General features: G+C 36.0%; 1 protein-coding gene across 6 annotated transcripts in view; it reads left to right on the top strand.

Annotated features, from left to right (window-relative positions):
- Positions 1-27834, top strand: part of SAMSN1 (SAM domain, SH3 domain and nuclear localization signals 1) — a 101313-nt gene that overhangs the window by 19317 nt on the left and 54162 nt on the right. For 3 of the 6 annotated variants that reach the window (XM_087966651.1, XM_087966650.1, XM_087966649.1), the window contains 5 exons: positions 1272-1312; positions 4948-4985; positions 12378-12454; positions 16137-16260; positions 17338-17717. In XM_087966651.1, coding sequence (XP_087822777.1) covers positions 1272-1312; positions 4948-4985; positions 12378-12454; positions 16137-16260; positions 17338-17717 — 660 coding nt within the window. Of the gene's footprint in view, positions 1-1271; positions 1313-4947; positions 4986-12377; positions 12455-16136; positions 16261-17337; positions 17718-27528; positions 27720-27834 lie in introns of those variants that run through there. The other 3 variants (XM_087966652.1, XM_087966654.1, XM_087966655.1) reach the window with 3 other exon arrangements.

The following is a 27834-nucleotide window of genomic DNA, read 5'->3' as shown; positions in this document are numbered from 1 at the left end:
AATGGATGACTGGCTGGAAAAACTGATGGAATTAGCAGAGATGGTTTAACTGACTACCCTAATCAAAGAAAATAATACATCTTTGTTTCTACTTAAAAACCACTTCTAGATTTTGTGCCTGAGTTGGGGAAAAAATGAAACTTTGACTTTGGGTTTTGCTGATTAGATAGATTTGTTGTTATAGAATTGACTAATATATATTACTAGCTCGATACCCATGCTTCACTACGAAACTATGTGGTTGGGCTTAGTTTTTGGGAAGGAAAATAAGTGGAGGAAATTATTCCTCTGCCTACCAGCATGCATCGGTATTCATCTGGCTAGCATCCTGTCTGTGTGTGAGAGTTGAGGGCTGTTTGGAAACTGAAACAGTATTTGCTGTGTGAGCAAGAAGGAGAGGAGCCTGGGCATGGCTTAGCTCAACTGTTCTGTACTAAAGCTGCTTGGTGCTGTGAAACTAAAACTGAAACTAAAACTCCTGTCCTCTGCTTGTGTTTTGCATTTGGAACAGATTTCTTTTCAGGTGGGGAGGGGGAGTAGAAGTCCTTAGCATCAGAGCATGTTAATAATAATATACAAAATATGAATGCTCTGATGGTCATTTTGAAAAATCCTTTCTTAGTGAGCACCTAGAAGCCAAGAGGAACATATGTGCCAAATTTAAACTTTGTAGGCGTTACGGTTCTGGAGATTTTGTGATGATCCATGAGCGGTATTTCGCTTTTATAAATATAATGTAAAAGTAAAAAGTTGTGACTGTATATTATTAGCTTTTCTAAAAGCTGGCTAAAAAGATTTGGAAGTCAATGCTTTTCTTCCTTTCTACCCTTTTGCTGTAGACCTTTTCCTCTTCCCTATTTCCTCTCCTACCTTTGCAGTATTTTAATTTTTCTTTGTATTTTATATTTTGATAAATTAATTAAAATATTAGGAACAAAAATGGATTCTGTTAAAGAAGTGCTTTATAAACAAATTTTATTTATTGAGCTGTGGTAGTACTGTAGTTAGAATGCAGTACTGCAGGCTACTTCAGCTTCCTGCAATTTGGCAGTTCAAATCTCACCAGGTTCAAGGTTGACTTAGCCTTCCATCCTTCTGAGGTTGGTAAAAGGAGGACCCAGATTGCTGGGGGCAATATGCTGACTTTGTAAACTCCTTAGAGATGGCTGTAAAGCACTGTGAAGTAGTATACAAGTCTAAGTACTATAAGTGCTATTCCTTCAAATAACTTGAAGGTAACCTTTTTTTTTCTTCTTCTCTTTTTCTCAAAGGAATGTGCTAATGCTGAAAACACAGCAATAAAAGAAAGAAAGTAAGTGGAGATCGTTTGCACTGGATTGTTCCATTTGGTATCTTAAACTTATTCACTTACCTAGCCTCTGTTCTTTTTATGGAATGTGTAGACATCCTCTGGATAAGTGAATTTTGAAAACTAAAATAATTGCTCAGTTCATTGTCAGCTTTCTACCATTTTGTTTGCAATTATTTTGGCAGGATTACATATTGCAATGACTTGTATTTATTACAATTATTTTGTACAGTTCAATGAAGGGGCTGAAATAGTGTTTCAAATAGTAATATTAATCTGATTTTGGTTTACCCAAGTCCGGCTACCATGTCTAGTTTGCAAAACCTGGCTAAACGCTAGATGTAATAAGATGTAGACCTTGTTGTATCTTTATGCTACTGGTTGTTCACATTATAGGGCCCTTTATTTTGTTCCAGATGATTACATAATGATAAATTTTTTCTCAGAAAACTTCTACCACAATATCAATAAACTGATAATCTTCTGATAAATTTTCCCATCACTTTTCAACCAAACACAAATCAATTTGCAAAATGAACTGAGATTAACTGTTAAGCCATTTTATTTTATTAAATAGTGACTTTGGACAAAGTGGTTGTTAAGTCTTAAAAATGGTCTTCTGAAAGTATTGAAGCTTGTAATGGTATTTTTCAAATAGGTGTCATCTATTCCCACTAAAATCTTATCTCCTACATGGTTACAAATAGATTCATTCTAAACAGCAGAAGGTGCTTCAGGCCTTCCATTGTGGGTAAAAAAAAGAAACTCTGGCTTGGGCATATATATCAGTTGGGGAAGGGGATCTTAATACATTTGTGGAATTATTCAGTTAGTGTAGAAGTTCCCATAAATTCCCAGCATGGAAGAGTTGTATCCATAGCTTTAGAGGAAAGTTTTATAGCATTGCATCTATTTTGTATGCTGTAGGTTGTATTACAAGACTTAATCTAATATAATGGTTAGGCTAGAAACTGTGCATTCTAGGTCTGCCTTAAACACAAGGCAGGTGCCAGCAGTCAAGACTAACCTGAAGGCATGTTCCACTGTAGCCTTAGTAAGACCACTTCTAAAATACTATATCCCGTTTTGGTCATCACACTATAAAAAGATATTGAGACTCTAGAAAAAGTGCAGAGAAGAGAAACCAGGATGATTAGGGGACTGGAGACTAAAACATATGAAGAACAGTAACAGGAACTGGGCATAGCTAGTCTAGTGAAGAGAAGGACCAGGGGAAACATGATAGCAGTGTTCCAATATCTGAGGGGCTGCCACAGAGAGAAAGGGTCAAGCTATTTTTCAAGGCACTCAAAGGCCAGACAAGGAATAATGGATGGAAACTGATCAAGGAGAGATTCAACCTAGAAATAAGGAGAAATTTTCTGACAATGAGAACAATCTACCAATGGAACAGCTTGCCTTCGGAAGTTGTGGAAGCTTCATCACTGGAGGCTTTCAAGAAGAGATTGGACTGCCATTTGTCAGAAATGGTATAGGGTCTCCTGCTTGGGCAGAAGGTTGGACTAGATGACTTACAAGGTCCCTTCCAACTCTGTTAATCTGTATCATCTGTGATTCTTCCAGCAAAAGTGAGGAAAATCATGTATCTAAAATCTTAGAATTATATTGAGTTAGAAAGAGCAATGGCTTGATTTAGATTAAAGCAGTCTCCTGTGTTATTTAACATTATAACTAAATGAAAACTAAAAAACACTGAAGTTAAATAGTAGAGGTAATTTGAATGTATAGCATTTTGAAAAATACATCTTCATAATGAGATGTTAAAATATTCTTTTCTGTTTATTACATATAAACAGATTATCTGCTCTTTTGTATCTAATTACTTTGTAGACAGCATAATCTGAGGTGAAACAATTGGTTTATCTGTCAGCTGTTTAGCAGTCAGAGAATGATCTGACCATGATAAGAGACAGATGTTAATATCCATTGATCTCAGAACATATCACTTCCATTCTGAGACAAAAGTGAGGTGTAACATTTGGCCACCCACATGAGTCAGGGCCATGATGATTTGGAATAAACCAATGGTTGCCATGGTATCTATGAATACATGATATAATTTCTGAATTTCTGATTCAGTGTCAGAAGAAAAGCCTGGCACTCGTATTATCTGTAGTGTACTGCTTCTAGTCACTTGCAAAGCCTCCAAAAAGAAGACAAAAGCCACTTCTTCTTCTTTCCTTTGGGCTCCTGTCTGATGCCAAATCTAAAACCCAGATGAGGAATCCCCTCCCCTTTTGTCCTCATGGGTCTTGACTGGTGCAAGCCAGAATTAAATTCTCACCCAGGATTTGATAACAGGCAGACTTGCCATTAAGTAATAGGAGTCATAGCACAAGGAAACAGATTACTGATAAACTGCCTCTTTGAATTATAACAGCGAACTGAAAGCTCAGAGTATAATCTTGCCTTATTGGTCTCTGCACATCACTGTCTCAACCTACATTGTTTGTTCAAAACCAGGATCCTTGGCAGTAACAATTCCAATTATCTACCCCCATCCTTTTTCCATCTCCTAAGGGGTTGCATTTACCAAAGCACAAGGCAACACATCTAAACACATACATTCCCAATAATCCAGCAACTCAATCTATTCCGTTCATCCCCAAGTTGGAGAGTTTCAGGTGGATCCTTACCACTGCAATAATCTCTCTTCTATCCTTCTCATCTGCACTTCACTTTTACTTTTGCTCTCTGCTTCAACATAGTAAATAGGATAGCACCCTTCACCACACTTGAGAATATCAAGAAATACAGACAGTGTATTTCCAAGTAATGTAGCATGCATAGTTCTGCAATTCAACAGAACTATGTGTGCTGCCCAACATGTACTGCCTCACTCTGTCTAATCATAGGATTGCCCTATCCTAGTCTGCTGCTGAAAGCTAGCCGTGCTCTGCGTGCTCAGTAAGAAATTGATCATAGGAAGTGGAGAATAATCTCTACGGGGTCCATAAGCATTAAAATGATTACTTGGATTGTTGGCAAATGGGAGAAGATAGATTTTGCTGCTGTAGGATTTTGAGGCCCTTGTATAAATATTCCAACCCAATTGCTGGTGACACAAATTTGTAGTCCTGGGAGGGAGGAAGCTTTAATGCATATTAAGCTACTGAGCAGAAAACTATGACCAATCTGCTGCAAGTATCTAAAACTATGTAGTTAATTTTTGTGTGTGTTACAGTCAATGAACTCTTCTCACAGCACACATTGCATATTATAAGTGAACTATATTTATGAAGGCTGAAGTGGGACTCAAATAAATTAGCTTCTTCCTAATTATTTGACAATTTTTTGTCAATTTATAATAGAGGAATAGAAAAATAATTTACTCATCCAAAGCTTTATAATAAATAATACAGTCCTTTCACAAATTTTCTAGGATATGCATTTTGTAGATATGCATTTAATCCAAAAGGTCATGGTGTTTAAACTGTACAATGTAATATCAAGATAACATAGTGATTCTCTTCTTTAAATTTCAGAATAATTAAGTGAATGTTATTATAGCTGGTTGAACAGTTAGCCAGATGTTTAAATTGGATTTGGAAGGTTTAATCTACCTATCAAATTCTTCCAAAATATTATTATAATCATTTTATTTTCCACTCCTTTAGGTTCATCCAGGATCCCATGTCAGAAAATGAGGTATTTGGTCAGTAATTCATTTTTTGTTCCATTTTAGATGTTGTGTTGCTGGTGTTGTTTTTTTTGACATGCCATTAAATAAGCATTTCAAACCCTTTGAAAAAGTGGATGCTAATTCAGAAGTTGATTGATTCAAAATTATATCACATTTAAGTTTTAATGACGTTATGCTTCCCAGAGACACAAGCCTGTATCTTGGGGATGGAGTGGGGACATCTTCGATTCATGGCTGTTGCTGAAAGAACAAGTAGGAGCTTTGGCCAGTTTAAATTAATACACCAGTTGTAGCCCTAAATGGAACAGGAGGTACTGAGTATAGTCATTCAAGCCTTTGGTAACCCGCAAATGAATTATTGCAATTTGTTCCACATAAGGCCACGTAAGGCTGCTTTGAAAATCATCCAGAAAAAAACAAGTTACCTTTGAGTTACCAAATGCAATTAAGTTAGTAGTCACTACCAATAAAGCCTTTTGTGGATTGTGGACTCATAAAGAAAGCTTCTGCTTACCAAATCCAGAGAACGATTTGCCTCAGAAATTGTGGTTTTTAAGAAGACATTGGACAACCATTTGTATGAAATGGTATAGGGCCGTGATGGAAAACCTATGGCATGCGTGCCACAGGTGGCACACAGAGCCATTTGTGATGGCACAAATGGCAAACTTACCTCACTGCACATGTGTGTGCCTCACAGCTGATTTTCAGCCAGTTTGAGACCTTTTTCGGCCTCCCAAAGGCTCGAGGAAGGCTTCTGCAGGCTTCAGCAAGCTTTGTAGGCCGAAATCTAGCCCCATTTCATCACTTCTGATTTTTTCTCATTGCGCGCACATGCGTAGGAGACGGGGTACGCATTGCCTCTGGGTGCTGGCACACGAGTGCGAACATGCAAGCATGCGCACAATTTTTGGCACAGGAGTCCAAAAAGGTTAGCCACCACAGGTACAGGGTTTCCTGCTTGAGCAGGAGGTTGAACTAGAAGACCTTCAAGATCCCTTCCAACTCTGTTATTTTGTTATTCAGAAGCAAATAATGTCTGCTGAAGATCTTATGTGTTATTTATTTACTTTGTAAATAGTAAGTAGCTAAAAATGAAAACAAAATAAAAGCAGAGTAAAAACACAACCAGCAATTAAAAACATAAATAACATAACACAGCATAAAATAGCAGCTAAGAACAAATGCAACACTTCACAATCGTTATAAGCAAGAAGTAGATTTTCTCAAAATATCAGGGCCCCAAATGTAACAGCAAAGATAGGGTTTTTAATGTCTTGAGAAAAGGTAGCAAGTCTCATCTGGTGTGTGTGTGTGTGTGAGAGAGAGAGAGAGAGAGAGACAGAGACAGAGACAGAGACAGAGAGAGGGCAGGGGGAGGGGGGGAGGTGTGGTGGCAGGACAGAAAAAACCTTCATTATGGATCCTGGTACTCTCACTAGATATAATGGAACAGTTTAAACGCCATTGGAAAGTGACATTCCCATAAATAACCCAACCTTAAGACATGATGATCTTTGAAGGAACCAGTAGCACCTTGAATTTTACCTGGAACTATACTAGCAGCCACACAGCTTACAGTGCAGAGATGTCACATGTGCCAAGCAATCAGCACCCATTACTTATCAAGCTACCACATTTTGCACCAACTGAAACTTCTAAATACTCTTCAAAGGCAGCCCTCAAAAGCATATTGTAGTAATCCAATTGGGAGATGATTAATGTGTGATTGACAATAAACAGGGCTTCCTGGTTCAAGAATGAGTGCAATTGACACACAATATGAAGATGGCTCAAAGACCCTTTTCTTTGAGCAGGAGCCACAAATGCAGCTGAGTCCCCAAACTGAGCATAGGATCTGCCTGAGACAATTCAACCCCATTCAGAACAAGAGATGGAAGGTCCTAAAAACTAAAGAGAGTCCTAAAACTCAAAGACACTTGGTCTTACAAGGGTTCCGTTGCAGCACGTTGTTCCCATAAAGAAATGTATATGCTGCAGTGATCGAAGCTATACCTTTATGGCATCACTCAGACAGTTTGGCATGGAGATATATAACTGGTTATCATCTGCATATTATTGATATCTTGTCCCAAACTGACAGATGACCGTACTCAGTTGCTTCGTATTGATATTAAGCAGGAGAAGAGAAAGCACTGAGTCCTGTGACACCTAAATAGCAGGGGGTGCAGGTTTGAGCTCTTATCTCCTATCAACACCCACTGGCCCTGGAGGAAGGAAGAGAAACAACACAATAAGTTCCACTCTCAACCCCTAAAGCCAGTCCAGAACCATATCATGATCAATGGTATTGAAAACTGCTGAGAAGTAAAATAGAGCAAGGATAAATACAGCACTCAATTCCCATTTCACCAGATGGTATCCAGTAATATCTTAGTCTGACCTGGGCCTGAATCATTATAGTCCAGATAATTTAGAATCCTTTGAAACTACTGCACAACCACTTTCCCCATAACCTTTCGCCCCCCCAGGAAAAATATGGATCTAACATCAGGGTAGCTGAGCTACATCTGTCAAAACCCTATCCATTTCATCACATCCAGTTAGCAACAAACTCTACCCAGATAACTAAGCCAGATAACTAACCCTTCCACAGGACCTGCTACCAAGCCAGAGTCCAACATAATGTGATTCTGATGAACTTTATCCATAAGATTCCTTGCAAATTCTTTGCTGCAATCCTATAGGTGAATCACTAAACCATGCACACCCACAAGGGTCTGAGTTACCCTAAACTAGACTGTCAGGCAGAAAAATATTGACATTCAGTACCATTACCAGCATAACATATGCCTTAATAGCCATCATGATATGGTGGGAGGGAGATCAGCAGTAGTCATCTTGTTTCAAACAACTTGTCCCTAAGGCTAAGGCAACCATTTTCTCATGGTTTTTTTTAAAGGCAAATGAAGACTAGATAGTTTGGAAGGTCTTTGAAAGATGAATATGTACTATGCTCAGTACCATAATGGTTGACTGTATTATTTTAATATTACTACTAATAGTAATAGATTATCATGATGGGGATCATGACATGATGATTCCCTGTTTTGTTATGTTTACATCATGTACATTGCCTGGAAGGGGGCATGATGGCTCAGTGGTTAAAGTCGCTGAGTTTGTCCAAGATCCGAGTCCTACATGACAAGGTGAGCTCCCGTTATTGCCCCAGCTCCTTGAAAGTGTGCAAATGCAAGTAGATAAATAGGTACCACCTCATTAGGAAGGTGCCAGTGTTCCATGTGCCTTGGTATGTATATGTATAGTCATGTTGCCAGATGGAAGTTTCTTTGGATAACCTGGTCTCCTTCAGCCAAGAAATGGAGATCAGCACAATCCCCTAGAATCAGACAATACAGGACATGGACACTTTTTAAACTAAGGTAACTAAATAACTGTCCATATATTTTTGCTTGTCAGCCCAAACAACAAACATTAGTTTTGCACTTCTGGTGTAATTTCTGGAATTCTTGATGAAGGACATTTAAATTATGATGTTCAAAAACATTTCATTTTTTGACAGCTTACTTTTACAAACTGATAATTTTCTACTCATTCCAAGCCATGTGGCTGAATTATTCATAAATTTTAAAATACAGGTTTTTGCTGAACACAGTTATATAATCCATAGCAATCCATCATGAAAAGCCTATTGAACGCTAGATTTTGCAGTTCAGCAGGATTTGCATTCTTTCAGATTCTCCTAAATAGGTGACAGTGAGTGGATAGTATTCACTCTAATGGTCCTTTCTAATAGTATAATTATACATTTTTGTGCACAAAACTGGCATATTTCATGACAGCATTGTGGTAAAAACTATAAATATAGTTATCATATCATGCAAACATTTGGTTGCTTTATACTGCAACTAATTTGCCTGCTGGATAAACATCACCTTCCTTTTTTGCTAGGGAAGAATGTCATGGATATTGGAACTGTCCTAGCATAACCTAATTATGAGAAAGAACTCTCTGAAAAGCTACTGGGTCATGTTGAGCTATCATTCTGCATTCACTACAAAGTTTTCCTCTTATTTGCAAATTTGCAGAATTATTCATAACTAAGTTGCATCTGAATGGCATCAAAATGTTATGAAGTTTCCATTCTCAAAAGGCAAATGTATATTAACATAATAGTAAAGGAACAGGTTACACTCAGTTAATTTACTTGTGGGAAAGTTTAGAGTTGTACATATTAATGTAATACCTTACAATTTGGGTTTTAATTCCCCATTTTATGGGGTGGGTGGGTGGAAATAAATATATTGCATGACATCTATATATTTAATTACCAAAAAAACCACAATTCATGGAAAAAAAGTCATGAATGTGACCAAACAGGAGTATGAATATAGATTAAAGTCTAAATAATGGCTGTAAAGGTAGTGAAGTGGTACTAATTTTCTGTACTCCTTGGATTTGCAGCATGGTATGAACTGGTCTTTTTAAACCCCTTTTTCCTTTGTTTCTCTATTTTTCTTGTCCCCTTTTTCCAAATTCAACTAATATAAGAATTAATGCTTGAACTCATTGGATGCTAGAATCTGATCAATAAAATCTTATAAACTCTAATATGGTTTATTCATAATAGATATAAAATAGTTCTATCATAACAGTTTTCTTATCCATGATTATAATAGCTGATAAAGAAGTCTGACCTGCCAAGCACTCCAAAAGAACTCTGAAGGAAGCAGATTGTGTGGGCTTCAGGGTTGGTTATAATACTGAGATGGTTTTAATTACATTTGTAGGTGACCTCTTGTGGGATCATTTCATTCTGGCATTCTTTGATCTCTCAAAGGCAACCAATTATGGTATCAGTATGGTCTTTCTTTCTCTGAGGCCAATTCTGCTTGGCATTGATAATGGGAGAAAGATCTAGTCCTAACCTTCAGCTTTTGAGGGGATGCAGGCCTCAAACTCTTTCCCTGCCCTATTTAACTTCTACATGAAATCACGAGGTAGGATCATTTGTCAGCAGAAGATCACATATCATGTGATATCTGATGATATCTCTGGGCCCCAAGCATCCAAATGATGTTCCTCAGGTGCTATCCCAGTGTCTGGAAGCTGTGCAGATCTGGAAGAAGTTTCAGCTCAACCCTAATAAGACTGAGTAACTTTGGGTTTTATGACCCTTTGTATCCAGTAAACTTCTATCACTAATTCTGGGTTTGGTGACATTCCCCAGCAGAATTGGTATACCATCTAGAAATCCTTCTGGACTTACAGCTCCTGCTTAGAATAGAATAGAATAGAATAGAATAGAATAGAATAGAATAGAATAGAATAGAATAGAATAGAATAGAAGGGAAGGGAAGGGAAGGGAAGGGAAGGGAAGGGAAGGGAAGAGTTGGAAGGGACCTTGGAGATCTTCTAGTCCAACCCCCTGCCTAGGCAGGAAACCCTACACCACTTCAGACAAATGGTTATTCAACATCTTTTTAAAAACTTCCAGTGTTGGGGCATTCACAACTTCTGGAGGCAAGTTGTTCCACTGATTAATTGTTCTAACTTTCAGGAAATATCTCCTTAGTTCTAAGTTGCTTCTCTCCTTGATTAGTTTCCACCCATTGCTTCTTGTCCTGCCCTCAGGTGCTTTGGAGAATAGCTTGATTCCCTCTTCTTTGTGGCAGCCCCTGAGATTTTGGAATATTGGAATTGCTTGAGGAGCAATTGGCAGCTATGGCGAGAAAAATCTCCGCATAAATATATCTTGTACACCAATTGTATCTCTTCCTAGATCAGGAGACACTGCTTATTATCATTCATACCCTAGTCACCTCTGATTGAGCTATTGCAAAACAGAACATTCAAAAACTTCAAATTATTCAGAATGCAGTGGCATGTGCAATATTGTGTACCCCATGGTACATTGATGTAAACACCACTGTTACATGAGCTGCACTGGTGCAATTCAAAGTGAGACTGATGAGATAACTGTAGTAACACACCTATTTTTTTTGCTAACAATAAAACATGTTTAGATAGGTTTGACAATTGAGGGCTATGGGTGCAACTCTGCCTCCTAATCTTTGGATGACTGCAGAAGACTGTGACAATGTCAGAAAAGGGGGGGAGGTTTTCAATAGTTGAAAAAAGAATGTGAGGTGTTGCATGTGAGATGTCACACGAGGCAAAATACTTTCATTCCCATTTTGCAAAATCTCCACAAATGTAAAGAATGATCCAAATCATGATACTGATTTTCTGTCCAGAATAATATGTATGAAAGCAGCTTGTAAGGGTTTTTGAAGAGTTAAAAAAGAGAGAATGGAAGCAGTTTGCCTCCTAGTGGCTAGGTCTCAATCTCCTTTCTCCATCCTTAATTCTGAAATAATAAATATGTTTAAATCTGGACATGTTGTCATGAAATTTCAGTACAAAGATTTTTTGTGGATGCAAAAATGCTGGTGGCCCCATTGAGGACATGGATTGTGCAGCTTTGCAGGATTTAGATCAGAGCCAGTTCTATCACTGCTTAGTAAAGGCATTATTTTAAGAAAAAAAAATCTGGATTACTTAAACCCCAACAGATAATAAACCAAGAATCTTGCTTTAAAATATTATTAAAATGACACAGATGACATTCTCCAGAAATAGACTGAAGTATTTCTCATATTAAGAGTTTATTGTACTCAAGGAATGTACACTACTGAGCAGTAGAAATTAAAGGCCATGGATAAAAGGAAATAAAATTAAATATGGTTTACCTCAATACCATTTACTATACCTTTGTATTTCTTTTTCTTTAATTTCATTAATTTATGATTGTTATATTTACTCCCCTTGTATTTCAAGTCACAATTTTTCCTATACTATGCTCATGATTTTAGTCAATTGCCACTTTCATATATTTTTAGTAAGAAGAAGGTGCAGATTAACTTACCAACTCATAGCAACACAACCTGCAGCATTCGCTACTAATGCTAAAGCACAATTCCAGTCAGTTTGGATGCATTTTGGCCTGTAAAGACAAGTTTAACCAAAGCATTTGGCTAATCTATGCAGTTTTCAAATCCAAAACTACCTTACAAGTGAACGTTCTATTGCCCCATCTCACCCACAGAGCAGGTAGATGCAATAGATACACTTAGAATATATTATCATCACAGCATTTTAAGTGTGGACAACAAACCAAAATAAAATGAAGCTATGCTTGCAAAAATTGATCATATGAACATAATAATTCAAGAAGAAGCAGGAAAATAAGACTAAAGCCACTTAATAAAATCTTCTCCATTATCTTTTGTTTATTGTTTCAGTTTTTCTTTGTTAACAGTTTTATAAAATGAATATTTTAATAGAAAATATCAAATATTTAATATATAAGAATATATTTCCTCACAATAACAATTTGTAAATTTCATCCCTCGTGGACAGAAAAAAATGAAGATTTTCTTATAGGAGAAAAGTCTTATCTGCTACAAGAACCAAGGAAAGAAGAAATGGCATGCCATGTAAGTCCTTTGTCTTAATTAGGTTATATCTTTAAGATTTTTTTCTGTCTTTGAGAAAATTGGGACTTTCTGCAATGTATTAATTTTCTGCAATGTGGAACAATACTGTATTTAATAATGGGGTTGTGTGACTGATGTGCAATCAAAGTTTGGATGTGAAATGAAACTCACAAATGTACAGCCTTTTTAAAATTACCTGCTCCAATTTTAAAAGAATACTTTCCTGGTTATATGCCTTGCAGTATTCACAACAGGTAGACGTGATGAAAACGCAATTAGGGTGTTGGATCTGCCTATTGCTATTAGTTGCTTTAAACTGCTGTAGCCATGCCCCCTTTTTGTAATTCTTCAATATTGCTTCCTAGGGCCATTCTATGTTTGGCAGTAGAATTGTATGGGTCTTCCAAATAAGCTCTTCACTAGTTTACTTCATTAAATTAGCCCAACTTTTTTTTTTGTAAGGGGGGGGGGGGGAAGTCACTGCTTTTAGGAATCCTTTTGTGTAAAGTAAGGCTTTATGGGTTACCATGAGTGGAAGGTTCCTGTGCAGATGTTATTTCTGAAGCACCTTTTCTTAATTATTTTGAAAAGCTACAGACCACTAGCCATAGATCAAGATACTGGCAGGTTTCTTGATTATATTGGGTGCATACGTTGGTTTTTAGTAAGATTGTAAATAAACTTAGAAATGAGTTTTTGGACAAAACCGTCATCTGTTTGCAGGCAACAAAGTAAGGAGGCAGGACAACAAATAAGGCAGAAAGCATTAGAATCAACCCTCTTATCACATTTGACTACTGTGCTGCTGCTGCTTTCCTAGCTGGAATCACAGGCTGTAAGGCAACATGCCAAGTGTAATTTGGAAGATGATCAGACTGGAAGTGGACATCAATTGAAGCAGGAAAGCAAATGGATTAGGTTGGGACAGCATTGGCTTGTGGGTGGTGATTGCCAAGGTGTGGCAAGCATTAATCTTATTTAGTGAGATCCTTTCTTTTTATGTGGATTTCTTGCATGCAGCCTTTTAAAATACGTATATAAACCATGGTAGCATTAAATCAGTTTGCTGGAATTTCAATTTGGCAAGCTTGGAGTTGATATATATGTGTCCAAAATGTTTTTCAACACTTATAAACATATGCTGTGTCTCTAGACACTCTACACTAATTAATCCATTGGTATGAGAAATTAAAGAACCCTGACCCTAGGGTCTCTGTATAATAATAAAGAAGTAATTAACAATTCATCAGTTTCAGAACATCAAGGAACAAAGTGGCACAAAACAAACAGGTATTGGTACTGATGACACGATTATTAATAATTCAGAAATCTGTGGAGTATGAGGAAAAGATACTGGGGGTTCATTTCCTTACCATTTTTCTTCCTGACCTATTTGGTGAATTATTATTTAGATGTTTACAATAACAGAAGTAACAAAAATATAACTAGAGAAATCTGACATTGCCTGCTGTAGATTTGGAAGGTATCTGGACATATCCTCAATAGGTTTTAATCTGCTATAGGCCTACTGTAACTTTACATTATTGTCATCACTAATTAATGGAAAAGTGAAATATAAGTAAAACTACTTAATACTGTTCGGATGATTTCTGCAAAATTATACAACTTCAAATAACAGCTTTAGATTATGATGATTATGGCACAGCAAAATGTTTAATGATTGGCTTAATTCATTGTTTATTGTTAATTGTTAATTCATTCATTAATCGTTAATTCATTGTTAATTGTTAATATTGTTAATTCATTCTTTCTCAATGACAATTTCCTGAAATTGAAATAATTCCTTGTTTCCCAATAAGGAAAAAAATAGCATAACATTTCACAAATATCTTAATAGACCAAGAAGAAAATATTTCCAGAGAAATGGGAAATTACCACACATCTTTTAAGAAACATTAATTTATTATTCTGAAAGTGCTGTTTCAAAGAAAATTTTAAACATTGCTTTGATATGTAAAAGTAGAGTATATACGAATGTATATAATTTAGGGGCTAAGGTTACTACTGGATAGCATACAGTGAATTTAAATCTGTTGACAAATGGCTTCTGTTAAGATGCAATATTCTTGAGAGATATTAATATGAAAGTACTACTTTTATTTGGAGCTAATTAATGGTAGTTCTTTTATTACAACAATATTTAAGTGGTACATAAGTTATTTTTTTCTCCAAATGAGTGAGGCATATAAACTAGAGCAAGTAATAATACACTGTATTGGGTATTACTGGAGTAAGGAAGTGGGTATAAGTAAATAAATAAGTGGATAGCAAGATGGGTGGCATATAAATTTAATTGATAAATAAATGCAAATAAGCTGTCCCTTTTTCTGGAAATTTAGTAACTAAATAAATAAAATTGTTAAATAATATATACGGGGACTTCAGGTATAAACTCCAGCCTTAGTTTCATGTAATTTTGTTTTTAATTTCCATAATTCTTGCCTTGAATCCTGGATGGATCAACAAATTTTCCTTTGCTTTCTTTTCCTTTGCCTCTATTTTTACATGATGGCTGTTTCTAAAAGGAATATTCTTCATCCATTGGTATAATTTTGAGTTAAAATGCAAGCCCAAACTTCTGGACTACAAAATTCCAGATGACCAAGTATTTAGCAGCAAAATATATAGGATATTCTTGTAGTCTATTTGTCATCTCTATTTTTTCAGTTGGATTCAGTAGGTTTTAATTTTATTGATCATATTTGTGAAGCTGCCCATCTCACATAGTGATTCTCGGAAGCACACAGAATAAAGCAAAATGCATATAAGCAAAATACACAGAAAGCCAATAAAATCACAATTTAAATTATAAACAAAAACAAGGTAAAAAAATTAAAATGATGGCCATTATACAATGAGTGCATCAGTTAACAATCATCTAACCATCCAACAGGCTTCATTCTACCATGGGATTACCAAGCTCATTGACAAAATCGTGTTTTGAAGCCCTTGCAGAAGGCCACAGCATTGGGACTAACCTTAGGAGGAATGATGTTGGACAGGGTGAGGGCTATGGCAGAAAATGATTTCCTCTTAGAACTCACCAGATAAAACTTCCTGTGACAGGATTCACAATATGCATCTCCTGCCAGATCTGATGGGACAGGTAGAGGTCAGTGGGGAGAGGCTGCCCCTTAACCTGTTTCCATGCCGTGTGGGACTTCAAAGATCATAATCAGCACCTTAAATAACCAATTCAGCTCATGTAGCAGAAGTTTAGTACATGCCATTCTTGAAGCATGTGATGTTTTGGGAGCATACATTACTTACCTGTGCCACTGTATTTCGCACCAGCTAAAGCTTCCAGATACTTTTCATGTGATCCCATGTAGCATGCATTACAGTAGTCCATCTAGGAGGTGATTAGGACCTGAGTGACCGGAAGTAGAGCTACCAATTTATGAATGCCTTTAGTGGTCATTTCACAGCAGAACTTGCTCTGACATTTGGAAAATTATATTAATCCACATAGAAATAAAATTCATGGGACTCCATATGTTTTCTACAAAGGTGTTTTTAGATTGCCTTTTTGCAATTAGTTTCGGGCAATCCTGGGTTTAGCGCAGTAGTGAGCAAGCTGGATTAATTATATGTAGGAAATCTTTCTTTCTTAAAATCTTGGAAGAAAAAAAATCACTTAAATATGAATTTATTACTTTAGGTTACAGATTCGGATGAAAATCAAGCTGAAACAATGGGAACCTTGAAACGGTTGCAGAAGTTAGTTCGAAATAAAAAGGACAGTATACACAGTTTAGATGACATCAAGCATATATTATCATCCAGTGAGTAAAATGATTTAATTTCAATCTATGTGAAATTAAATGTATTCATAAAATTCATTTCAATATTCAAATTTAGAATATAGCTTCCAACCTATGGACACAGCTCAAATAAAACATTAAGCAACCAATAAGATTTATACGTTTTTAAAAAAGAAAAAGAAAAATAAAGAAAATGCATCCAACTCCTTCTCTCTGCAAATAGACATAAAATTTAAAAAGCTACCAACAACAAAATGCAAGCATTCTCATCACAGATTTATAAACTAAGTATACTATGCAAGTAAATTACTGTTTAGGAATAAATAAACATTATTTATTTTACAGGATTTATAGGTTGGTCCAGTCAAAAGTGATTCTGAGCTGTATACCCTCTCAATAACTCTGATTAAAATACTGAATTTAATCAGCAAATCAAAACCATAGCATCAGAACATAAGATTTTGGGAGTAATTGAAATCAATCATCAATCACCAATTAAAACTTTAAAACACTGTGTTGAGTAGCACCAAGTAACCTCAAAATATTGTATATGCAGACAATACGTTTTTCAACAGAACAATAAGTGTGAGTTATTGTAGAAAATTTCTGCACTGATATTTTCAGTTTAGTTTTGTGGAACTGACATATCTTTTCACTTTCATGATCATTAGTCATCCATATAAAGATTTTTATGTAATAGATATGCAAGCTGAAATAATTTAGTTAGTCTTCTGGTTGAATCCTTTCAACATTGTTTGTATCTCTAGTAATGATTTAATTATATTTTATTGTTTAACATGGTACAATGATATTTTAAAATATATAATTAATATTTATATTTTTATCCAAGTTTTTGTATATTACCTTGATAACATCTGAGAATAGACAAAATATAACTATTATCAATCAATTATGATAATGTCTGAAATTACCAGGTTTTTATTATTTTATTTTTTATGTGTTTTTTTAGTTTATTACTTTTAAAATGTATCTGTTCTTGCAGAAGACAAGAATATTAAATAAATTAGCTAAGTATGTGAAAATAAATAAATAAACCAAGCATTATTTCAATTTTTTTAAAAAAATATTCTTTTCAAGATATATCACCACAAGATCCTGGATTTTCTGAAGGTGAAGATGAAGCTTCAATTTCATGTATGAAATTAACAAAATACCAGGACAAAAAAATATTGAAAGAGAGCACAAGATTAAAGGCAGAAATTGAGCCTAAAACAGATCTTCTCTCAGCATTGCTGGATACAACTTACATTTCTGGAATTAACAACCTAGGAAATAATGATACTTGTTCTGAAATGGAATTTCAGCTCTGGAGTGACTGGAAACCTTTCCCAGATACTCAGCTGGCTCCCTATGATTTCTTCACCACAAGGATAGAAGAGTGGGGGAAATGTACTTGTTGTTCACATCAGCCACAACTTACAAGCTCTGTCACAGATATAGATCTCCCAAATTCATGGGTAAGTTTTCTTACAAACATGTAGATCATTTCCTTTTTCATTGTTTATTAGCATGGATGTCCCTTCAATCAGAGAAATATTAGCATATATACATACATGCATACATACATACACATATATGTTTTCTTAAGTTTTCGCGGGTATTTATATGTATGGTATTTAGCTTTGTTCGGGTATTTTCCCACGTCATCATAGTTGTGCTTTTAAAGTTGTAGCAACGTTTCGGCAGAATCTCATCTGCCATCATCAGGCTTCTGCATTGTGTTCGTCTGTAAGTCAGGCTTTCACAGCCGTTTCAGTTTTAAATTTGGGGCTAGCCTACTGCTGTGTCAGAATGGTTTTTTCTTCATCCTGATTGGTTGGGAGTCTTGGTCTGTGTTTATTGGTCTTGGAGTTTGCTGTGTTCTGCTTGATTGGTGTTTCTAATATCTTCTGTCTGTTTTGTAGCTTTTTTTGTCTTGATTGGCTGGCAACATTGTGTTTCCTGTATTGGAGGCTTTTAGTGCATCTTGGCTTCCAGTAAAAGGACGGCTATCATTTATTAGGAAGCTAGGTTTCATCTGGGTGCCTGATTGGGGTGTGTTTGAGCTGGAGGTATCAGGGGGAGTCTGTTTGTGCCCAGGTGTTTGCTTGGCTTGTGGTGTGGAGATTTTTTGTTTGTGAGTGCAGGCTTCCAGATAATTGACAGTCTGGTGGAGTCATCTCTTCTATTCATGCTTTCAGGTCTTTTCTCAATCTCTGGCTTCTCTGATAATTCTGTAGCTGGGGTTTTCTATAGTGGCTAGGGTTTTGGTATCATTGAAGTCGATGCTATGACCTGTGGCTTTTATGTGTTGGACTAGTGAGGAAGTGTGTTCCAGCTTTTTTACTGCATTTTTGTGTTCATCTAGGCGGGTACTTATTCTTCTATTGGTCTGTCCAATATATGTGACAGGGCATGATACACAGGGGACTTCATATATGCCTTGGTTTTCCAGGTCAATTTTATCTTTGGGGTTTCTTAGGATGGCTACTATTTTTCTGTCTGTTTTGAAGCCAGTCTTGATGTGATGCCTGTGTAGTATCTTACTGATTTTGTCTGTAGTACCTCTTATGTAGGGCAGGACAGCTGTTCCATAGGTCTGTTCATCTTTTAGGTCTCCATTCTGTCTCAGTGTGTTTTTGTGGATCAAGCTAGTGATTTTGCTTTTGTGGAAGCCGTTGGCTGTCAGTACTTTAGTCAGGGTGCATAGTTCAGTCTTTATGTGTGTCTTGTCTGCCAGGCGTTTGGTTCTGGAAAATTAGTGTTTTTGGCCATGGAGTTTATCTGTGCTGGGTGGTGGTGGAATTGGGCGTTGAGGTCGTGGTTGGTGTGTGTTTTCTTCTGGTATATGGTGTGTCCTAGGGAGCCATTGGATTTTTGTATACTAAGACATCTAGGAAGGGAAGTTGATTGTTAGCTTCTGTTTCCATGGTGAATTGTATTTTGGGGTGTAGGCTGTTGAGGTGTGTGAGGAAGTTGTTCAGTTTTTCTTTCCCATGTGGCCAGATTATGAAGGTGTCATCTACATATCTGAGCCAGAATTTGGGTTTGTGATCATATTCAACAACAGAATAATCAGAGAAGCCATAGAGATAGAAAAATGCCCACACAGCATGAATAAACGAGATGACACCTCCCACCTACCAGCCATTTGGAAACCTGCCCTCATGAACAGACAAGTACCTAACATGAAGAATGAAACCAGACCCACACCCACGAGGGCCACACAAGATGCTACCACCACACTTCCACGTAGAAAGCAGACTCAGACCCATACAGAAGATGAGACGCAACCACGGACCAGAAGCCACTACCCGCTTCAAACCCCTCATACATGAAGCGAACTGATGCCCACCATGAAGATGCAGCACGACCATGAACGCGAAGCCAAACAGCAGGATCACAGCTCACCAGCTCAAATCCCCCAGCAACTAAGACTAACCTGAGCACAACCAAGCCCCCACCTGAACAGAACACACCCCAGCCAATCAGAACACAGCCAACCCCAACCAATCAGAACACAGCCAAACCCCAACCAATGAGAACACACCCCACCCAATCAGAACACAGCCAAGCCCCACCCAATCAAGTCACACCCCCACTAGCAGTTAAAAGGAAGAAGCAGCTGCAAGCTCACATTACTCTGAGAAGCACAGAGACGAAGACACAAGCCTGAAGATGATGAATGAGACTTCATCGAAACATTTCCTAGATACTTCCAATTTTACGTGGGAGAAAACCCGAATAACCAAAGATCCACATTATACACACACACACACACACACACACACACACACACACACACACACACACACACAATGTTGCAATATGAATACAATTAATAACAGTAAGTATTACCGTTAAAATCTTCAGGCTTAGAAAATTGTTTGATATGCTTCCCATACATCACTAGAACATTATCCCAATTACCTGCACTCTATGCTACTTGTATATAAAACCTGTTAGGACTTGTACTTAAATAGAAATGTCTATGGAGATTATCTGTCATCCAGATCATGGTTATCCCAAAAGTGCTTTTTCAAGAGGCAATTGGACTTTCTGATTCTTCTTTGAAGACGCTTCACTTCTCATCCAAAAAGCTACTTCAGATCCATTCCCCAGCATCCAGTCAGAGCTGAAGAAGCATCTTGGATGAGAAGTGAAATGTCTTCAAAGAAAAACCAGAAAGTCCAGTTGCCTCTTGAAAAAGCACCTTTGGACACTTAAATAGAAAGCTCAAAATAAGCACCTTTTCTTCCATTTTCCCCAGCAACATGGGATAGTTTTGAATTTGGATCTTCACCATTTTAGCTTGAATATTTCAGTCACCACATTACATGCATATCAACCTTTACTGGCCTAGTACAACTTCTCTTTTCATACTGAGAATCTGCACGAATTATCCCCAGATATGTGTTTGCATGATGGAAATAGAAGGAACAATAGAACATGCTATTTTTACTTGATCTACAATATAAGTAAACAAGGGAAAAATAACAGTGAAACTGGAGAATGAGAGATAATACTTATATATACACTCTCCCAATTTATTATTATTATTTCTCTTAATTGTTTCTTCTATCTTGCTAAAGCCAGCTATAGGTATTCCTTTGATGTGGCAATGATGGTTCTTGGTATCTATTTCGGTTCAAAAATATGTTCTTGGCCTTGGTATATTTATCTGGCAAATATTGCTTGAGAAAGAAAGACATTTGAATTTTTAGTGCTACAATGTAGGGTGAAGGCAGATAAAACTCCAGTATTTTCACTGGATACCATCTGATAATGAACATTTGAATGGTTATATTAAAAAGTCTGCTCAGGTTGATATGCATGTAATGTGGTGTTAATTTCATTTAGTTGAAAACAATATTTTGATGTCCCATCATACTTTTTTTGGTGTTCATAGAACAGATCTGATAGACAGGATCAAGATTTTGTTGAGAGCTAGTTATGAGAAATATTCCTTTGTCTGATGTTAAAATGTGTTAAGTCTACTTTATTCCGTGATAATCTTATTTCTGGCAGCACTGGATTTCTTATGGGCCAAAAGTATTAGTTACAGAGCATTTGAGACAGCTGTGGAGGAAGGCAGAAGGAAGAACAAACAAACTTGTTTCATTACCACTAAAATATAATACTCTCATATGATTATATATACAGTATATATATGCATACCATTGTGAGAGAGATATCAACTGAAACTTAGTTTATCACAATGAAGTATTAATGCTATGACAATTGAGTACTATAATATTCTGATATTAAAAAAAACTAATTCAGTTTGAACTGTTTGCTATAGAAAATGGCTCCAGAAAAAAGGAAAAGATTGCTAACAACAGATCCAGTTTTTCTATTAAGCAGAATATGTGTTTGTTCATCTCAATTCTAGACTGAGATGGGTAATGTCACATTCATGGCTCTAATTTCTCGACTATAACAAATTTATCATGTCTTACCCTATGAGTGCTTTACATAATTCATTTATAAAGTTGAAAATACTCCATTTTCTTGGCTCCTCTAGGGAAAACTTTTGTTTTCAACTTTATGAGGTTTTTTATTATCTTATGTATAATTATAAGTCATATAAACCATTTAATGTATTTTTAAAAGTCAGTAATAGAAAAAATCAGATTATGTTTATGAAATGATAAATCCATTGTAGATGTACAATGTATTTTGCTAAGACTTATTATATGACAGTGCTCTGATTTCCAAATGTACCATCAAATTTAGAATTGTGGGCAAGGTCTTTTCCAATATCTAAGAAGGACAAGAAGCACCTCCTTCAGGACAAGACAGTCCTGAAAAAAAATGTTCAACCAGCATCCTTAGTCCAATATTGTAAAAATCGGTAAGAAGCATGACAGTTCCTGACATTGTTATTATCTTTTTTATTTCCAGTATATCTGGGCTGACATCTGTTTTGGTCTGGGGCCCAGCAACAGGGAGGTAAAGCACATTACAGTGGTGAGAGTACTGTGCTGACTCAACAAGCATTTTATTTTACAAACTTGTTTAACAGTAAAGCTGAAAAATCATGAGAATTGGGTCCTTAAGTTGTTGAGTGATAGAAAACACATTTGTCTAATGTTGCAGGAGGTCTAGGGTGTGTTTAATTTAGCTTTCTTTTTTTAAAAAGTATTTAGCAAAGATCCTCTTTGAAAGAGGGATAAGTATGAACTATGGATGTGTTTATTTACTTCCATACAGTTTTCATCAGTCACTGACAATCCTGAAGCTGTGAAACACATCAACCAGTAGCTGCCAAATGTCACCAGCTGAACATTTTGGAGAATACACTTATTCATTTTTCATCATTTTTGTCATTTTTGCTTATTATTAGCAAAAGCAAACATGGGTTTGTCAAAAACAGATCATGCCAGACTGATCTTGTTGCATTATTTGACAAAGTGACAAAATTATTATACAAGGGGAATGCTGTCGACATAATTTACTCAAATAATTCTCTGCCCTAATGACCAGCTGGGTAGGCGTGGCTGGGTGGTTATGTGACTGCGTGGGCATGGCCACTCAACATCACTCACATCGAGGGGTGCTTTGCCTCTTCCAGCCTCTCATGACCATGGGGATGCTGCAATGGTCATATGTGTGAAAAAAAGTCATAAGTCACTTTTTTCTGTGCCATTGTAACTTTGAATGGTCACTAAATGAACTGTTGTAAGTCAAGGATTACCTGTACAAAAATACAAAAAGCTTCTTTACTTTCAAAAAACTGCCCTAAATACCAATCATTAGATTAGAAATATCTGCAAGCCGGAGTTACAAATCAGGTAGGGTGACAGAGCACATTGAGGAATTAAAATAGTTAAATGTAAGGATAACTATCAGCAGCCAACTCTTGCTCATAAAGTGAAACCCTTTAGCAGAGAGGTCATTTAAGCTCTCCAGAAAGAGCACACCCAGGAGAAAGAAAAAGAAACCATGAGGCAGGAAAAAATTCGAGCACAATACAAATAATTACATCACAACAGTTTAAATCCTTTTAAAACTAAAACACAAACCTTGTCTGACTTATTGCCAGAGCTCACACCCCAGGCAAGCTCAAGTGTAAACACTTGAGATAAGTTTAACTACAAAGAAAGCAATTAGTGCGAGAATGTAGCAAAAGAGCAAACATGGTAGCCATTGCTTGTTAAGCCAATTACCAGAACAAATAGTCATATGAACGAGCCAGATTTCTGAACCCTGCTTCTTTTTAGGAACAGAGATTAACATTTTTCCTTCCAAACAAAGCTGAATAGGGGAAATTATCCCATCAATCATTTTCAATAATTATCAAGCACAGAATTTAAAATTCACCAAAAACCAGTTTCAGACCAAACTCAGAAATGGTATGTAAACTCATGTTTGAATGTCAATCTTTCTAGCTAGCCAAGAAGCCTTGTTGAATGTCACTCATCTTGGTTCCTTGTCATTTAAAAGCTCTGCTTCAATTATTTCTTCAAAGTGCTGATAGTTGCATCCCAGCTGAAAGAACTCAACAGGGGAGTATTTCCTCCGAAAAGCAGTGTAAAAAGCTTAAAACAACCCTTCCCCTTTAAGAAAGTCAAGCCCCAGCAAAATACCAGCAAAGAAAAAAAAAAAAAAACCAGAGCTCAGGCGACAGTAAGTACTGCCAAGAAGCTTTAGCTGTTATAAGGGTTAACTGAAAGGCAGTTTCGATAATAAGGACAATAAAGATTAGGCTAGAAACAACATGAAATTTGCAGACAACACCAAGCTAGCAGGAATAGCCAACACTCCAGAAGATAGGCTTAAGATACAGTAGGATCTTGACAGACTTGAACATTGGGTGCTATCTAACAAAATGAAATTCAATGGTTAAAAAAAGTAAGGTTCTACATTTAGGCAAGAAAAACAAAATGCACAGGTACAGTATATGTGGTACCTTGCTCAATAGTAATAACTGTGAGAGAGATCTTGGAGTCCTAGTGGACAATCATTTAAACATGAGCCAGCAGTGTTGCAGCTGTCAAAAAAGCCAACACAGTTCTAGACTGCATAAACAGGGGGATAGAATCAAGATCATGTAAAGTGTTAATACCACTTTATAATGCCTTGGCAAGGCCACACTTGGAATACTGCATCCAGTTTTGGTCACCACAATGTAAAAAAGATGTCAAGATCTACAAGAGTGCAGAGAAGAGCTCAAAGATGATCAGGTGACTAGGGGCTAAAGCATACAAAGAACGGTTGCCGGAATTGGGTATGTCTAGTTTGATGAAAAGGACTGGGGTGACATGATATCAGTGTTCCAATATCTCAGGGGCTGCCACCAAGAAGAGGGAGTCAAGCTATTCTCCAAAGCACCTGAGGGCAAGACAAAAGCAATGGATGGAAACTAATCAAGGAGAGAAGCAACCTAGAACTAAGGAGATATTTCCTGACAGAACAATTAATCAGTGAACAACTTGTCTCCAGAAGTTGTGAATGCTCCAACACTGGAAGTTTTTAAGAAAAGATTGGACAACCATTTGTCTGAAATGGTATAGGGTTTCCTGCCTGAGCAATGGGTTGGACTAGAAGACCTCCAACCTCCCTTCCAACTCTGTTATTCTATTCTATGATTCCTAAAAAAACCCGTGCCAATTGCCAGTGTATGATGCATATATTTGTGGCATGTGGATAATTGAAAGCAATCCTGGCATCCAAAACACATTAAAAATTTAACTTGTCATGGGCTCAAAGGTAATAAGGAATCAATGCTAGAGAGCCAGGAGAAGAAGGAGGAATATGAAAGGGCAAAGACTGGTGTTGGGACACATTTTCAGGTATCTAAAGACTACATATGTTTGATTTTTTTTAAATTAACACTGCTGTTAAGCAATTATAGGTTATTTATTTACACTAGCCATAGATATTTAAAAACTACTGCTATCACATTTGGAGGTAGCTTATGAAGCTTATGATACGTTTGTCACTTATGAATAGCCAAAAACCTCTAGTGGCAGTTGTCTCTTATTCTAACTTTCAGTGCATCTACTTTAGTCAACTACAAAAAGTAGAAGGAAATTGTTTTAATATGAGTAGCTACACTGAACTAAAAGTTTGATTTTTCTAACATCAGTCACTGTGTTTACCATTTGTATGTGATAGTATTCAGGGAAAAAAATCCATGTAGCCTTATCAGAGGTGTTAATGCTATTTTCATTACAGAAGGTGTAAGGATTAAAAAATAAATAAAGCAGACAATTTTATACATATGCTATATGCATATGAATAGGATAAAGAATAAAAAACCAATCTATGTATGTAGCTGACATTCTCTGAATAAATCCATAATATTACTTAAACTTTCAACTCTCCCACTCAACCTTTCAATCAATATTTTACATCCCTTTCTTCTTTTAAAAAACAATTTGAAAATTAAAAATATAGTTTCTGATCTATCAGAAGCAAATTATTTTCTAAATTATTAGAATTCATTCAGAATTCCTGTTTAAACAAATTGTACTTGTGTTTTTGTCAGTATTAGTAATTTAACTCTGGAATTTTCTACAACTAGTGCAGAGGTTAATCTTTCAAGGACAAAGAGATAATCAGGTTAGCCTTCAAACTGCTATAATTTTTCTGATGCATGAAGAAATAGAATAGATATGGATGGGTACTATATCTCCTGAAATGGCCTCTTTCTTTCTATTTAACAATAAATAATCTGGTGGAAGGAGCTCATGTATAAGTCTACATACAAATGTCATTTTTGTTAATCATACAGATATTAATGGTGCACAGAAAAAAAAGTAATCTTTGAATGATCAGAGCTTCTTTCCTGTTTAAATACTGGAACATGGAATGTACATTTAGATTTTGAGTTCTTAATGTCTTTAAACTCAGAATGTGTATTTTCAAATTGTACAATAAATGTGTACAAGTTGGATAGTCTTGTCTTTGAATTTATTCTGATTATTTTGTTGTTAGGTTTCTACACAGGCATTTCAGCTGACTATTCTTGTGTATGAGAATGAGTTATTTTGTTTTTTCTAAGAATTTCATTTGTGACTCATTTCAAAAATACAGGATATATTTTTACCTCTGATTTAAATACAAGTGAAACCATTTAAAATCTTAGGAAAAGTTTGGTTAAAGAATGAAGCCTGAATACACATTTCTGCTCATCCTAATAATTATCATTGGTTTATAAATTTTGGGTAATAATTTCTGTCTAGTACATATAACCTGTTTTAAGATTATGCAGAGGTGTTAATTAATAATTATGTGACAGATTTTTGTATAGATTTTCAGATCTGTATAGGGAGAAAATGAGGTGGGAAAATTGTCTTTGATTTGACAATTGACTTAAGGTTTTTTTTATGTATATAAATCTATATACACTCAAAGTTTTGTGCATAAATTCTAATTGTGCATGATAGTACCTCACAAAAATACATTTTATTTATTTACTAAATTTATATGTCATTTATCTCCCCAATAAGGTGATTCTACAGCTATCCCAACAGTGAAGTTCAACTACACATTTTTTTAAAAAAATATCTGAAGTCAGTATAGCCTGAAAATATATATTGTAAATATATATTCATTGTACCAATGAATTTTATGGGTGGAGACAAGAGCAGTTCTTATTAGTGGGGCACTATAAACAAATAATACTAAAAGTTGACTGAAATGTAGAAGAAGGTATTCCAAAAAAAGCTTAACATTTTCTCATTATTTTTCATAGTTTGAAAAATATTTGCTTATGAATAATCTCCTCTCAGACAAAAATGAATAATTTTAGCTTTTTGCATGGTTTATTAATACATTTGCACATCGTTACAAATTTCTGTGCAGGACTTCAGTATGAAGATTTAAAAAAATATAGGGGGAAAAAACCTGTACATTCTGAATACTCCATCATCCTATCTTTCACCATGGCAAATTAAGGAAGTCAAGTACAAAGCAAATTCTTGTTTCTTTTTAATAACCGAGACTAAAATATAAATAAAAATGGAATTTAAATAGATTAGTTATAATCTTGAAAATAAATTTGCAGATTGTAGATTGCTGATCTACATGAATGATAAAGTTGTTAAAATGGACCTCTGATTTCTCAACTAATCACTTTTTCATTAAAAGCTGCCTGTACAGATGCAGCCAACTGTTGTTAAAGTTATCCTAAAACAAATGTTGCAGTGCAAGTGTTGAAGTTGAAAGGTTAGTGTTGATAAAGTACCCTAAGCCTCTATTTCTTCACCCGATTCTTTTTTTACTTCTCCTTTTGTCTTCCTTTCTGTCTTAATATATCAACTGAAGATCTGACAGAGCTGAGCCACATCCTAAATAGAATAAGGAAGCTTTATTTAGCTGGTTGACCTATGTGTATATCATTTAGTAGTGTTTTGCGTGTGAGTAAAAACAAGCAACACTTGCCTTGTAACATTTGAATAAGTCTGAATTTTAAGATGTTGAAGAGAAAACCTTCCAATGTTTCAGATAAGGAGAAATCACAAAAAACAAAGGTAAGAAATGTTGCATTTGAAGGCTGAATGTCAGATTGGAGATCAGTCCTAAGATATTTGAGATAGCGTAGGCTATATAGTTTTACAATTACAGGCGTCAAAAGCTTTGCACATT

Source organism: Notechis scutatus, chromosome 5 (assembly GCF_049901735.1).
Source record: "Notechis scutatus isolate UNSWTSFEM ecotype Mainland chromosome 5, rNotScu1.2, whole genome shotgun sequence".
In the NCBI taxonomy this organism is placed as follows: domain Eukaryota; kingdom Metazoa; phylum Chordata; class Lepidosauria; order Squamata; family Elapidae; genus Notechis; species Notechis scutatus.
This window is presented reverse-complemented; position numbering and strand designations above follow the sequence as displayed.